This window comes from Propithecus coquereli, unplaced genomic scaffold (assembly GCF_000956105.1).
Source record: "Propithecus coquereli isolate 6110/MARCELLA unplaced genomic scaffold, Pcoq_1.0 Scaffold54, whole genome shotgun sequence".
Classification (NCBI taxonomy): Eukaryota; Metazoa; Chordata; class Mammalia; order Primates; family Indriidae; genus Propithecus; species Propithecus coquereli.
This window is the reverse complement of record NW_012151285.1, coordinates 3,234,788-3,249,891: the sequence shown is the minus strand read 5'-3', so window position 1 is coordinate 3,249,891 and position 15,104 is coordinate 3,234,788. Positions and strand designations below refer to the sequence as shown.

Below are 15,104 nucleotides of genomic sequence, written 5' to 3'. Positions count from 1 at the left end.
CCCAAGGTCACCCGGTGGGCAGGCAGACAAGCCAGAATGCAAATGCACCTCTTAGGATTCCTAGTTCATTGCGCTTTGCATTCCATTAAGCTGTCTAAGCAGTGACTTTATGAGACACCACATTTAGATGATCTCACTTCCATATATTAACCATTTTGGAAGGCGACAAGCCAAAGAATGGAAATTTCATGTAACAATTACACATGACACCTTCAGTGGTGCCAGATCTGGAGAGGGGAACCGCTTCGCTTTGCCCCTGTTTTGGGGGTAGCCACAACTCAAAGGCTCACACTCCCATTAGGCCACCAGGTGTTTGGGCAGTGGGGAGGACAGAGGTCTAGATGTCCCCAGTGTTAGAACCATGGAGATAGAGAGCCAGAATACTGCCAGGCACCCCTCTCAAATGTCACGTAGAACATGTGCTAACTTAGCACTGTTCCAGGTAACAGTGAAAGTCAAAGGTGACGTTCCATTGTTAACGGTCTGTGTCAATGTACCCTCTACAGACTCCGAAGGAGTAGACCATCTCTTTGAATCGGTCCTGCAGTGCCCATCTGAGGATGCCTTCAAGACAGCCCTTCAATCCCTTTCAGGTGACCCTTTGATAGGTCGCCTGTCTCCACGACCTGTCAAACTCACAGTGCAGGAGCAGCCCCCACAAGGTAGGCAGAGGGACCACAGGGGAGGTTATTCGGTCACTTCTGTCCTTAACATCTCAATTCAGAAGAGATGGGTTAAAATTTAGGTAGTGCATCTAGATGCAAGCTTAGTGCTCACCTTCTCAGATCATGAATTCAGCCTTTTTAACAACTTCCTTTCTAGGACACAAGACTTTGATATAAACACCAAACTACCCTGGGTCTTCAACCCATAGAACGCCACTAACAATGATGAAAATTACAACAGCTAACAAATTCTCTCTTGCTGGCTGCTTCCTAAGAACCAGGCACCATGTTTCACATGTTATTTCATTCCATTTCCTCAAAAAGTCTTATTATCCCCACTTGACAGATGAACAAATAAAGGCTACAAGAGAATTAATAACTTGCCAAAGTCCCCCAGGTAAGAAGAGGGAGAGCCAGCATGCCTGGCTTGGACACCATCATCAAAACCTATCTTTGGGCAAGAACACAGTCTCATGCCAATTTTCTTTTCCCTGGCCCTCCTAGGTCCTCCACCATGTGCCCATTATATTTAGACCCCCTTTTGGACAGAACTTAACTTTGAAACGCCCATTTGACTTGCACCGGAGCAATACCAGAGGGTGCAGCACCATATGGTACTAGGCAGATCACAATGCTGACTGCAGTGGCGTTTGCTGGTCACCTTCGTGGCTGATACCCCTTTCAAGGCAAGTGGGCCCAATCTGGATTTTTAACCTGAAGCACCATCTACAAACCATTTCCTCCCCATCTTTGGCATAAGCCAAGACTCCCTGAGTTCTGCCAGAAAACGACAAAGGCATGCAGGATTGCTTGACTTTTTTTTTTTTTTTTTAAGAGATGGGGTCTTGCTACATTGCCCAGGTTGGACTTGAACTCCCAGACTCAAGAGATCCTCACGTCTTCAGCCACCACACCCAGCTCTATTGCTCAACATTTTATTATCCCAATCCTAATTATCATTGCCAGCTAAGGTAACGGATCCTCCTTTAATTAGCAAGACACCTTTTAAGTCTTTTGAAAATGTTTTCACACCCACTCTCGCATGCACTCGACCCCAAGGCTGGCAAGTTGAGCATCCTTATCCCTGTTCTTCAGAGGAACAGCTAGACGTCAGGGTTTGCCCAAGGTCAAACAACTAGTTGGCTGCAAAGTAGGAACTGGAACCCACCCATTTAATTCCTTCCGCTACACCTCCCTCCAGAGACAGGGCTGGCCAGCATCGCTAGGAGCAGGAAATTGAAATGGCTCCTGGTAAGGCAGCAAGCCTGCCAACCACGGAGAGAAGCTAACAAGTGACCCAAGCCTGCCCCAGATTAAAAATGCCTCCTCAAAGGAGCCGCTGACCAACCTCCTCCCACCTGCTGCAGTGAAGAAATAGGTTCCAAGACTCCACAACCCACCATGCCTGTCTGTCCACGGAAAGGACCAAGTTGTAAAGGAGCATGAATAAGTGGGAAGGAAGAATGAGTTGTTGAAGGCAGCTTCCCAGTATGAACTTACTAGCTTTATTCCCACTCCTATTTTGTCATCCCCCTGTAGACACACACTTCCCTTAATCCCCACTTTTTAACCACAGAACTGTAAGAGGGGCGAAGCAGAACAGAGGGGAATCCTTAGAGAAGCAGCATTAGCTGTAGTGGCCACGGGGCAGGCAGGGCAAAAGCCGGTTAAAAGATGGGAATCTTGTAAGAGCAAAATCATGCACTTAGAGTCATGCACCATTTCCAAAATATTGAAACACATTTCAATCACTTTACCTGAGTTGTTTTTGCTCTTCTGCCTTGCATGCTGTTGCTATGGCTAATTTGTGGGTTGGTGGCACCTTCCGAGAGACAGTGAGATTTCCTACAGGGAAGCGTGTTGTAATTACTGTACGGAGGAGTCTCTTCGGCAGCAGCCGGTGGCATCTTATGGTTTGCAAGATCGGGAATATCAGACACCAAATTCCGACAGTAGCCTGCAAATTTGCTCCTCGGTCCCCCGTTTGCTGTCACCCCAGAGTTTTTCTGAGCGTACAAGTCACCCAGGGAATTGGCCCGCTGACAGGTGCTGAGCTGCCGTGGACTCGCCTGTGTCTCCATCCCCCGAGCCTCACAGTCCTTCTCTTCAGCGGAACCCAAGATTTCTTCGTTGCTTGTTAAATGTTCTTGGCTCAGATCAGAGAGTGAGAATTCCAGGCTGTCCTCCCGCCAGATGTCTGCAGATTTGGAGCGTTTCTTCTTAAAGCTAGCCGTCTCCATGAAAGTGGGCCCATTGGATGTATAGAGATGCTGCCTCCTGCCTCCCTCAGCCAAATATGTAGCGTCATCCCCGTAAAGCCTGCTCTCTTCCGAGTCTGGCATGCTCTGCACAGAGGCTGCTGTGAGGACGATGCTGCTGTCTACGCTGGGAGTGACGGAGGAATCGGTGTAAGACACGGGTCTCAAGCCCATATCCACTCGGTCCACCCAAATGGGGCCGCCAAAGACCTCTAGGGTGCCTTCCTGGGAGAAGGGCTCCAGGCCATTTTCGGCCAGGGACTGGGGGATGCTGGGGGTGCTGCTGGACCGGGTGCTCACTTCGGAGTTCCTGTGGATCACCTTCCCGGAGGAGGCGTGCCTGCTCCTCCGTGTCTTGTGCGAGAGGCGCAGCGAGCGGGATGTGTGCTTGCGCCCCAGGCTGGCGTGCTTTTCTCCGTAAAACTCATGCTCTACATTTTGACTTTCTGCGTTTCCCATGGTTTTATGGTCTGTAGCAAAGGGGAAAAGGGAGGATAATGGAGTCACTATTAGTACAGGTATAGGCCGCTTAGAGAAAGAGCTCAGAGTGCAGGGAGGGCAAAACACTTTGGCTCATGGGTGTTGGGTAAGTAGCAGCACAACCTCCTACATGCACCTGGCAGGGACTGAGACTTACCTGGGAGCAGGTGAGCACTAACATCATCCGATCACACTGCCCCCACATGTGAAATAAGCGCATAAATACGATCTTTAGAGAATTAGACTCATCTTTGCCCAGAGGGTGGATGCCCACGGGGCACACCAGAGTGTGTTGCTTTTGTACAGCCAGCAACTCTGCTAACCTTGTCTTCCTTCCTAAATGCTCCAGTTACATATTTAAAGTTCTACTCCTATCCATAAAGTGAAAACTCTAAAGGTACAAACCAAAGAAGTAATTTTCTGTTTGAAATTACATATATTTCAAAAAACAAAACAAAACTCAGAGGTGCATTTGGTAACCTCCCTTCCAATTGCCCATAGGTTGGGGTTTTTTTTGGGGGGGGGGTTGTTTTTGTTGCTGTAGTGGAACACTAATCATACTTCAAAATCAAGCAAAAATGGAAAACGTCAAGATGTAAGTCCGATCAACTCTTCCTAATAAATCAAAATCAAAAAGAAAAAAGGCATTTACCTTTAATTTCAAAGCATTCTGAGAACCTTGATTTGGGGTTTTTTCGGAGGGGGTATGGAGGGGTGGTGAGGATGGGCAAAACAAACAGAAACGCTGCTCTCTGCTTAGCAGCAGATTAATGGGTTTATTTCTGGGAGCAAATCCAACCTGCGAACATTAATCTGGTACAGAGTGCCCTGCAAACAGAAATTCACATTATGAAACACCACTAAATGTGATTCAGCCTTCTGGGGCTCCCCACGTTAATTCAAGTCCGTCCTTAACGTTTTCCCAGCCTCTCTCACTGACCCAATGACACAATTCTGTTACTCACAGTGGGCAAGAGAAAAGTCTTCAAAGTTCAACAACTGTGACTCTACTTAGCCTATCTCCTTGCGGGCTCTCTCTACAGCACTTCAAATTGTATGCACTTAAAGATAATGCTACATGAAGATAGCTTGAAAGAAAAGAAGAAAAGCAGAGTGACTGGGCATATCCCTGAGATGGTTCTTTTAACCACCTACAGAGCCATTCATTCAGAAACTATATGCCAAGCACCTACCATGTTCTAGAAGCCACAGACACATGAGTGAAGGAAAAAAAGACACATTCCCTAATCTCATTAAACTGATATTCCAGCCAGGGAAAGCACGCAATAAACACAAAAGTAAAAGGTGCCATGGGGACACAGGAAATAATATTACTGTGACCACTGCAAAGAGATGGGAACATCCCAGAATACAATATACCTTCACACTGATCCGGGAATCACTCTACAGTCCCACTGTTCAGTCAAAAATGTTGCCTAAGCTCTCACCAGCACATCTTTACTGAAAATAAAATTTGTGGCAACAGGAAGAGAAAACCCTCATTTAATGTTCCAGTGAGTTCAGAGGTATCTCATACAGACACCAGATGTTACGCTATTCCCAAACTGGAATATTCCCTACTAGGTCACACATCATAGGATTTTCCAAGAAAGACAACCTCCTTTTTACTAGCAGCAAGTAGATTTCAAAGCAATATGTTCACGTTTCTCTGGTTGGTGTCTTTAAGACGCAAGCAAAAAGACAAAAATGAAAAGATTAATTGTCCATACACAACCATTTGTTACCTAAATTCCTACGAATGGCACGTGCTACAGTTTTTACAAGTAAAATAAATAAATAGGCATTACAGTATCACTAAAGGCCAAGATCAATTTCTTAGAGTTCTTGATTTTTTAAAAGTGTAAATCAAGATGCCTGGATGTGTCTATCTAACTATACGTTTTGCCAATAAAGACTCAGAATACACATTAGTCCACTTTAGGAATCACATAAGTTTAAATTTAAGTAAGAAAGAATTATGGGGAAATAAATTGAATGGAAGAAAAGGCAAAACTGTCACTTCGAATACGCTAGGATTTATCCTCCATCATCTAATAGCAAAAGTTTACAAATGTAAATTGACAGACCTATTTTCAACAACAACTTTCTGGTTAGGCTTGTTTCTGCCAACAGAAAACTAATCAAGTTAAAAGTCTCAGGAGAGGTTTCCTCAAGGAAATGGCCCCAGCCTTCAAGAATTACAGCACTCCGTCTCACACTGACGGGTCTGTTATATTAATAGCATTTTTAGTAGCAAGATTCTTTTCAGCCAGCCAAGGTAGGAAAGAAGCCACTTTTATCTTCAGAACTAGAATTTAGAGATGATTGCCAAATCTCTTAAATCCTACCAAGAGAAACTCTCCGGGGATGACCTAAGCAGAGTTGGCAGGAAGTCTGAAGCAACTAAAGTTAAGAAAAATAAGTTTCTAGGGACTACTGAAACACCCCTTAATTTGAAAGCTCTTTCTGAAAGCTTAAAGAGAAGCATGAAGGCCCATGTGGAATCGGTGGGGGGCTCCAAAGTAACAACAGCATGAAAAGTTAAAAGTGTTCAGGACATACAAGAGATACAATCTCCTGTTGCAGGGACAACCCCTGCCCTACAGGCAACCCCCAGAAAGTTGGTGAACTGCAAGTTCTAATCCTTTCCATGCACAAATGTAAAACGCTATATACTCCCACCGTCTTCTTTTCTTCCTATTCTATCCTACTTAACCTGAATCATTTATTTTTATTTTAAGCAAACAAAACCTGGTTTACATTTCGCATTTTGCACAGGCCTTGTTCCTATAGCCTGGCTGTAACTTCAGGGCAGAAAGTGACTTTCCCTTTTTCTGTAGCCTCTACAAAGGCTAGAAATCTTCTGCTCATGGTAAGGAGTCAGTAAATATTGGTGCATTTCAGTAATAAAAGCAAAAGGTACAGAACCAGTCCCTCACCACCAAAATCATCACACAGTCACTAGGTAAGAGAGAAAATATTCAGGGCAAGAAGGATAGGCTGAAATGCAAAAATTGGGATAGAAATTGAAAAGCAGAATGGCAGAAAAATAGTGCTAGATCTCAAGCGGAGAAACATTACCAGATTTAAATTTATTAAACTCCCAATTCCAGACTATGACCTAATTATATAGAATGTTAGTGGTCTCAGAAATCTCTACATTCAAGGGCTAAATAGGAGGTAGTAAGTAAGATTTTAGCATAAGAACGACTCTCAGTATTTAAACCTCAAGTCTGGCTTCTGACACTTTTCTTTCTTTTCAACATTCTAAGTCCTGCTTCCCTGGTCTGCCTCAAGACCTTTGCGACACTCGTCCCTCTGCCTGGAACCCTCCTCCTTCCTGGTATCTGCCTGTTTCACTCTACCAAGTCCCTTCGGATCTTAAATCAAATGTTACCTTATCAGGGAGGCCTTTCCTGCCCTTTCTATCTAAAGGGACAACCCCCCCTTCAGAACTCAACACTTCCTATCCTTCTTCTGTTTTTTCTCCTTAGCATTTACCACAATTGTAACCAACGGTATGTTTCACTTACTTATCTCTTTTATCCTCTACCCTTCCCCACTGGAACCTAAGCTGCAAGAGGGCTGAGAGTTTTACTTATCTCGTTTCCTGCTGTATCCTCAGTGCCTAGAACACGGCCCGAAAGGTGGAAGACACCCACTAAAAAAATACTGAATGAATGAATGACAAAAGATACTTTAATCTAGAATGGAAAAACCCATCCAATTACAATCAAATATAGATGAGAACATACCACAATGCGAAGTAGACATAATACACATCGGTGTTAAATGCGCTAGCCTCTTCTCTCAGGGTGTCTGGAGGAAACACTGGTTTCCAACAAGCTCACTGCTGTCTGGGTCCCTCCACCTGCAGACCTGTGCAGGTCCCTCATTCTGGACTACTGGGCTTGAGGTCGCCCTGACCCATGAACTGAGCTGAGGGTGCTCAGCTTGTGCTTCAGTGTGTTCCCCACGCCACCCAATTACTTGGGGAAAGAACTAAGGGCTGCTCCCATCTTATTCTGCTTAATTCTTGCCTTCAGTTCCTATCTTCCTCCTCCTCTGGAGCTGCAGTGCAGAGGCTTAGGGGTGAGGTTAAGAGTTGAGAGGGCACCTCTCCCCATGGGTGCAGAACTGCTCAGGCCTAAGATGATCCAGAGAAGGTGGGGGCAAAGGAGACATAGTGGCATGATGGGCAAGGATGTCATTTCCAAGTGCTATGCGGTCAGAAGATCAGGAGATCCCACATCAGCACTTAGGGCCAGGGATTAAAGACAATAGATGAGTGTGACCTTCCATTCTTGCCAACACCGTGATCTCTCTCTTAAAGTGATGAGTTAAACTTTTCAATGAGTAATCACACTAAATGCCTTTAAATCCCATCAAATTAAATACAGATGCTTCTCAACTTACCAAGGGGTTACATCCTGATAAACCCATTATTAAGTTGAAAATATCCTAAGTCGAAAATGCATTTAATACACCTAACCTACTGAACATCATTGCTTAGCCCAGTCTACCTTAAATGTGCTCAGAACACTTACGTTAGCCTACAGTCTGGCAAAATCATCTAACATACAGCCTATTTTATAATAAGGTGTTGAATATCTCATGCAATTTATTGAATACTGTACTGAAAGTGAAAAACAGAATGGTTACATGCACACCGTCATAAAGTAGAAAAACCATTAGGTCAAACTATCATAAGTCAGGGACCGTCTGTACATAGTTAAAGAGTTAAAAGGTATCACATGGAACTGTATCAATATGCACAAATATTTATTAGTTAGCGTGGTCCATATTAACATCAGATTATCTTTCCGGGACTGCTTTTATGAATTTATTAGGCTTCTAAGCTTTATGTGACGAAATGATATAGAACTATATACAGACACAGAAACAATGCCAATTTCTAGTTTTGGAATTTTACTATAATTACGTAAGATGCAACCATTAGAGAAAACTGGGTAATGGTTATACTTCAGTGTACAATTTCCTGTGAACGTATAATTATTTCTAAATAAAAAGTTAAACAAACAAACCAAGCCTTAACTAACTAACTAGAATATTCTGGTTAAATAAAATTTTAGTTTAAAAGTGAGGATTCTTTCAAAAGAATTGCATTTGAATCCCTTCCTTTTTTTCAGCTCAAAAGCATCTAGAACATTCTAATAGACTTTCAATGCATTAGGCAATAAAGACATAAGCATGTATTGGGCATCATCTAGCAAAATGTTACTAGGAAATACAAAGCAAACATAGAAATGATCAAAGTGAGGTTAAATAGAGAAGTAGAGTTGGTTGTCTGAGGATAGAGCTTCTGTCTTAATAAAGAAGTGAACAAACATAAATTGCTAATCTCTGGTGTCAGAAAGATGGAGTAAATCACTATGGCCTATCTCACCCCTATTAATTACAACTAAAACCTCTGGACCAAAAAGTAAACAAAAGCAAACAGATCAAGGAAAAGTCAAAACCTGAGGAAGCCACTCATACAAGGGTGAGTTTCCTATTTTGTTTTTGTTATTCTGATTTCTCTCCCAGCCCTGAACCAAGGGCGAGGACAGCTCCAGTGAACCTGTGGCACAGGCAACAAAAGTCCCTGGGACAGACTCTGTCGTTCTGCCCAGAGGAATCAAGAATGGTCCCTGCAAGCCAGAGACTGAGTGGGGATCTCAGAGAAAAGAGAACTGGCAAAGAAAATCCCCTAATGGTATGTATGAATCCACACAAGTCCCAGACTGACTCCTCAGCTGCACACATGCCTGGGACTGACCCAAAGCAAGACAGAAAAGGCTTTGAGAACTGAATCATGATGTACACCACAGCCCAACCCTCAGACTAACCAGAGTGACGCACGAATGGGACAAACCCAAAGCACCATATCAAAGGCTTTGAAAACTGAACTGACAGTAGAGCCTCCACCCACCAAAGGTGAGACAGAACTTGCAATCTGAACTCAGTCAAAAATAACAACAAAGAAAAATCAATATTCTCCCGATGGTTGTAACAGGACCTGAAGTATCACAACATTATAGTTAAAATGTCCATGATGCATTCCAAAGAATCAGGAAAATTTAATCAGTTCTCAAGGGTAAAGACAATCAATAAATGCCAATCCCAAGGTGACCCAGAGGTTTGAATTATCACACAAAGATTTTTAAAGCAGCTATTATAACTGTGTTCTCTGAGTAAAGATGAACATTCTTGAAATAAATGAGAAACTTAACTGCTTGCAACGTCTATGCAAGATCAGTATGAACATCAATGACGATACATGAGTAAAGAAATAGAACACATATAAAAAATAAAGATAAACCCTGTATGACCCAAGATTTAACATGTACACTGCATTTTTTAATCATTCTGATGTTATATTTTCACAGTACTGCATAAGAAAACATTCCAGTTAATAGAAAGTCACCCCATGGTCAAAGTCTTGGGTGGAGAGAACAAAGAAAAATACTCCCACAACCACAGATTGTTGAGAGACAAAAAAGGGAGGGAAAGAAAAAGATACAAGGGAATCTGGCAATAGCCTCACCACCTTGAAGACTACGGAGGTTATGATAATATTTTTATGGTTTAGCATGTCTAATTCCCTCAGTGACACCAGAGATTCCAGGGGTGCCCTATAGCTGGAGAACAGGAGAGTTCCACACGAACAGAGCCCGGCCTTGTGGGTCACCTGGCCAGGGCTTGCCCTATTCAGGAGCAAATAATCAAAAAGAAGATTCTACCATTGGGGCCAAACATATCTGGAGCAAAACTCTTCTTATCCTCCAGAAGTAAAATTTTAGATTTGAGACACACATCCAAGACACAGACCTTGAGCAGGTTAAAGTTTTCTTCAAGAATACTAATATGTAAACATTTTATATACATACATACATGATAAATGTGTGTAAGAACTTTAAAAGCAAATTATGCTTGATAGAGTGCTTATGGGTCATTTTAATTTTCACAATTATTTTTTTTTTGGATTTCCTGAGGTTTCTATACTAAACATATAATTCATTTTAAGGAAAGAAAAATAAATAAAACATGCTAATAGGTTTTAAGTCACTGAATTTTTTTTTATAGTTGAAGAGAGTGAGGATGTGGGCATACTGCTGACAGCTACAACAAAACAGCACCAAACCCAAACTCCAAACAGATGGCTTGGGAAAATTACCTAAGATAAAAGAAAATACTACCTAGCTTGGATTTAATTACTTTTTCTCTACGTTTCAATGGCAATATGTTTGACCTCCTCACACTGTAACTGTGGCAGGGTTGTTTGTACAATGACATTTTTCTTATTTTTATTATAATAATTTCTTATTTTATTATAATTTCCCAATGGTGGAAACCATGCCTTACTTGTCACTATATTTGTAACCTAAATATACTAAGGCATCAGTCCAGCTCTCCTGAGTAAGAATGCTCATCATTGAACATTATAACAAGGGCACTTCAAATACATAAAACCTCAGATCCCACCGGGTCCCCAAGATAATCCAATTCCTATCATAGTCAAGTCAAAAGTTAAGTGTGAACGCAAAGTTTCTGTCATTGGTAAGGACATTGTGAAATCCATCCATAAGGTATTTAATGATGTATATACATTATAATTATTAATAATATAATTTTTCATTCCCCTGAGGTATTTAAAAACTTATTATAAGAAACGTAATGATTACCCTTCTCTGACTTGAAGACAGGCCTCCGAAACTGCAGGAGAAAGGATGAAATGTATTTATTTCAAAGTTAAATTTGAAGCGAAAATCACAAGACAACAGATTGCAAATTTAAAATTAGATTCTAGTGGGAGGTCTTGGTTTCAAGCCTGTTTTTTCCCTACTGGAGGCAGAGCTTGAAGACGGGGTGCGGGGGGGAGGAAGAGCTAAGATTAAACTGAGAGAAAGTTCTGAAAGTTTTCGCTAAATCGTTACAATCCATGAAAAGTGTTTTGCCAAGTCACACGCAAATACCCCTAACGCAGGAGACTAAGCAAGAAAGTTTTGCAACAAATATAAGATGATCTTTGAGTTAGAAAAGATTATTATTTTGACTGCGTTTATTTTTGCTTTTTAAAGATTATCCAAAGCAGAAACAAAACATATCATTGTTCTGAAGTTAGATTTTGAAGCGAGGTTTGCCTTTTTCAAACCTAATCCCATATAAAGAGGGTGAAGCTCCCAGATGAATTTAAAAGTTCCTGAGGGCAATTCACAGGGGGGAGAAAAGATTTCATAGGTACCAGCTTTGTCTCTTTTTTTTGTTTTGTTTTAACGCTAATGCTTTTGAATTGTCAGATGGGTGTAACCCTAATCCAAGGAAGTGATTCCAAATTCTTTTTCCCACGAGCTACATACAACACAGCAATTTCACTTGTAGTAAAATGCATGTGTCCCACCAACTTTGAAGCATTTCTATTAATTTATGCAGACAAACATAGACTCAAATATACATGCACAAACCTACCTTAAAAGGCAACAGTGGTCCCCAGCCCAACTTGCCCCAAGAGCACTGTGGCATTTAGATATTGAGGCTGGGAATGAAGTCGTGATGAACAGAGGCTGGGGCTGGGGAATGTGTCAGCACCTGTCCCCCGGCGCGGCCATCAGGGTTTCATCTCAGTCTGTGAGAATGCGCTAAAAACCTAGAGAGGGTCGGGTCGGAGAAACAGAAAAACAGAAAAAGAAAACAAAAATGATAAGCCATAAGGAAGCAAAGCCGTTTCCATCAATTCTCTGATGTCAACGTTGTGTGAAATATGATGCCTCGAGTCAAATGATCCAACATCGAGCTACAGGTATAAAGTGATACCTGTAGGTTTAATCAAATAAATAAATACCAGTCTAGTTACATTTAGGGCAATAAATAGCTACTTCGTCATTTTAATCTAGCTTGTAGAATAAAGTCGTGGATGGCAGTAACACATTACTGGGGTTCTACGGAATGATTTCCATCGGCCCCCTCAGTCTTCAAGGAGTCTCAACACACAGAAATGATTTGAAAAAAGCCAGCCTCGGTTATTCTCAACGTAGAGCTGTATTTACAGGGGAAGTCGAAGAAAATGCAAAAATACAGCAAAACGCTTAAATTCTCATTGTACACACGTTTTCTTAAGATGCCAAACACCGAATTCAGAGGAAATTCATGAAGAATATGCACAAGAAAGAATTTAGGCAAAATATCCAAACTGTTATTTAGCTGGAAAATTGACGGACAAGAAGAGCTCCAGGCACAAGGGAGATGAATGGTCTTTTTTTCTTTTTCAAGCCTGGCCTTTGAGGTGAGATTACAAATATCAGGGCAGGCAAAAAGAAGGCCTGAAGGACTCCTTCGGGTGGCTTCATCTGGGTACTTTCCTACTAGACATTCCTCTGTGGGCTTCCCGCTGCTGCCACCGTTGCTGGTGGGAACCTGAGATGACAAACACTTTGAGCTGGGAACATGGAGAAAATTGCCTATTTTGTGGAAAGGAACCACACAGAGGCAGTAAGTAAATAAATATATACATCCATACAGAACAGAAAAATAAGTGAAGTTACAGTCCTTCTTTATCTTGGAAAATGTGCTATTTAACAGTGAAGTTAGTGACTCATGCTTGCGGGGAAAGGAGCACGAGTTCTCAGCAACACCCCATTATTACCCCACAATACATGCCCTTTCCAGAAGTCCCTCATTGCGATCCTGTTCGTTCTCTTTTCCTAGGCATCCTCCTTCAACTGCTCCCTGCAAATTTCCAAATTTTCAAAGCAGTTCCTGAATTGCTTAGAAACTGGCAGAAATTAATAAGCAATAGCCCATTTATATTGAAATGGACTCATTACGGTGCCAGCTGCCAATAATTTGCAAGGCTGGATTCTTGCTGGCAAAGGAGGCCTGCGGGCGGCTGTCCTTCCACCTGCACAATGAGGCTGATAATGCATTTTTTGTACTTTAAAAAAATTGCAAATTCTATCTACCGGAACTAAAATGTTTCTCTATATGTATATTCTTTTAGTCCCTCGGCAGAAAAACTATGTGGGGAGGAAAGTTGTAGGCATTATTCATAAAACACAAAGGAAAACAAAACTGAGTTGATTTGTTATAACTTCTTTCTGACGTCAGCAGGAAAAAAATTCACCTGTGACCTTGGCTGTGGAATTGACCCATGATGTGGCCCAATCAGCAGATACGCTAAGGTCTCAACATACAAAGGCACTCATTTTGCTTGCAGTGGGCAAACTCCGCCATTGTGAATGGATGCCACCATGGCAACTTGAGAACTACCAGTACTCTGGGTTTTCTTCAAGAGCTGCAAAGAATTCGATTTCACTGGGAGGCAGCTATGTACCAAGCTCAGTGCTCAGAGTGGAAGCCAGGAGTCATACTGCATGCATTCGGTCAAATCTTGACTTTGCAAGTCAATGCTTTTCTTTCCGGTGACTTGGGGAAAACTCTTAATGTCAGTCTACTCCTCTACAAATGGGGATAATAACAGTCCCTAAACCACTGGGTTGGTATGAACATTAAATGAGATCATCACATTACATAATTTGTTTCATGCCCATCCCATGATCAGTTCTCAATAAACATTAGCTATTGTTTGCACTATTATTTAAGATTTGTAAACCATAAGGAAAGTGCTGCAGGATGGGCTTCTATTATGGGGGCTTTCCTAGCAACAAGATTCCTGATTCAATGAAACTGGATCTAAGGCAAAAGTTGGATGAAATCAGTCACCTTGACACATTGACTGCCACACCAGAAAAAAAATGTTTTTCCCTGGGGCCACAGTGTTTTATTCAAACAAAATGATCCTTTTTAATTTGTTATTTTTTTACTGTTTTCTGTGCATGAGTTATGTGCAACGCAATCCATGTTTTTAGAATTAAATTGTCAATATTAATTGTAACAATATCAACAAGTAAGATTTTCATGAACCAAATGCAGGGTTTTGCTTCACAGGGCCCTCAGGTCAAAACTAGCCTGAGTTAAATACAACTCACATGGCAGTCAATGTGTTAAATTTGCTGTGGAGCGGTATGAGGGATTAATTAATCCAGCCAGAAGATGTGGTCTCCTCAACTGGCCACAGCTCACGCACACACACAACCACGCTGACAAAATGCAGCAGTACCAGTCTGCCTGGTGACATTACATTACGATGACCCCTAGTGAAGAGAATGCTGAACGTACCAAGTTTTTTAGTGTCACTCTGATTCATCCTCAACTCATAGGGTCAAATTCTGTGTCAGGTGTCAAACAACAGGTTTTCACAAGAAAATGTGTGCATTGGAGGTGGGGAAGGTATTACTGCAACTAATCTCGGGCTTCAAGTACCTGACAAAATAGAGCTGAGAAGTGCCACCGTTTCAATCCTGTAGTATGATTTAAGATGAAAATATAAGTGTCATAAACATTGTGTCCATGGCATTTAAGCTATGGCTTTCCCCTAAAATGTGTGCTAGACCAGAACTTTCTTTTTCACCTTCAAAAACCACTCATAAGGCCTTCTGTTATTTTTAAGTCCTTGCAACTTCCAGGAATCAAAGTGTATAAAGAAAAAGATAATGTATTGTTCTTGCCCTCAAAACACCAAGGTTCGATTGCCAGGCTTTATTTCTTACTAAGTTATGTGACTTTAGGATTGTAAATTACCCATTCCAAAAACCATCAGAAAAAATAAGGAGGTAATATTATCTGCTTTACTAATCCCTATATG

General features: G+C 41.8%; 1 protein-coding gene across 3 annotated transcripts in view; it reads right to left on the bottom strand.

Moving 5' to 3' along the window:
- Positions 1-15,104, bottom strand: part of TIAM1 (T-cell lymphoma invasion and metastasis 1) — a 192,041-nt gene that overhangs the window by 131,991 nt on the left and 44,946 nt on the right. For 2 of the 3 annotated variants that reach the window (XM_012657345.1, XM_012657346.1), the window contains exons 1-2: positions 11,873-11,907; positions 2,423-3,393 (exon numbers count right to left, since the gene is read on the bottom strand). In XM_012657345.1, the coding sequence (XP_012512799.1) occupies positions 2,423-3,382 (960 nt within the window). In that variant the 5' untranslated portion in view covers positions 3,383-3,393; positions 11,873-11,907. Of the gene's footprint in view, positions 1-2,422; positions 3,394-11,872; positions 12,051-15,104 lie in introns of those variants that run through there. The other variant, XM_012657344.1, reaches the window with a different exon arrangement.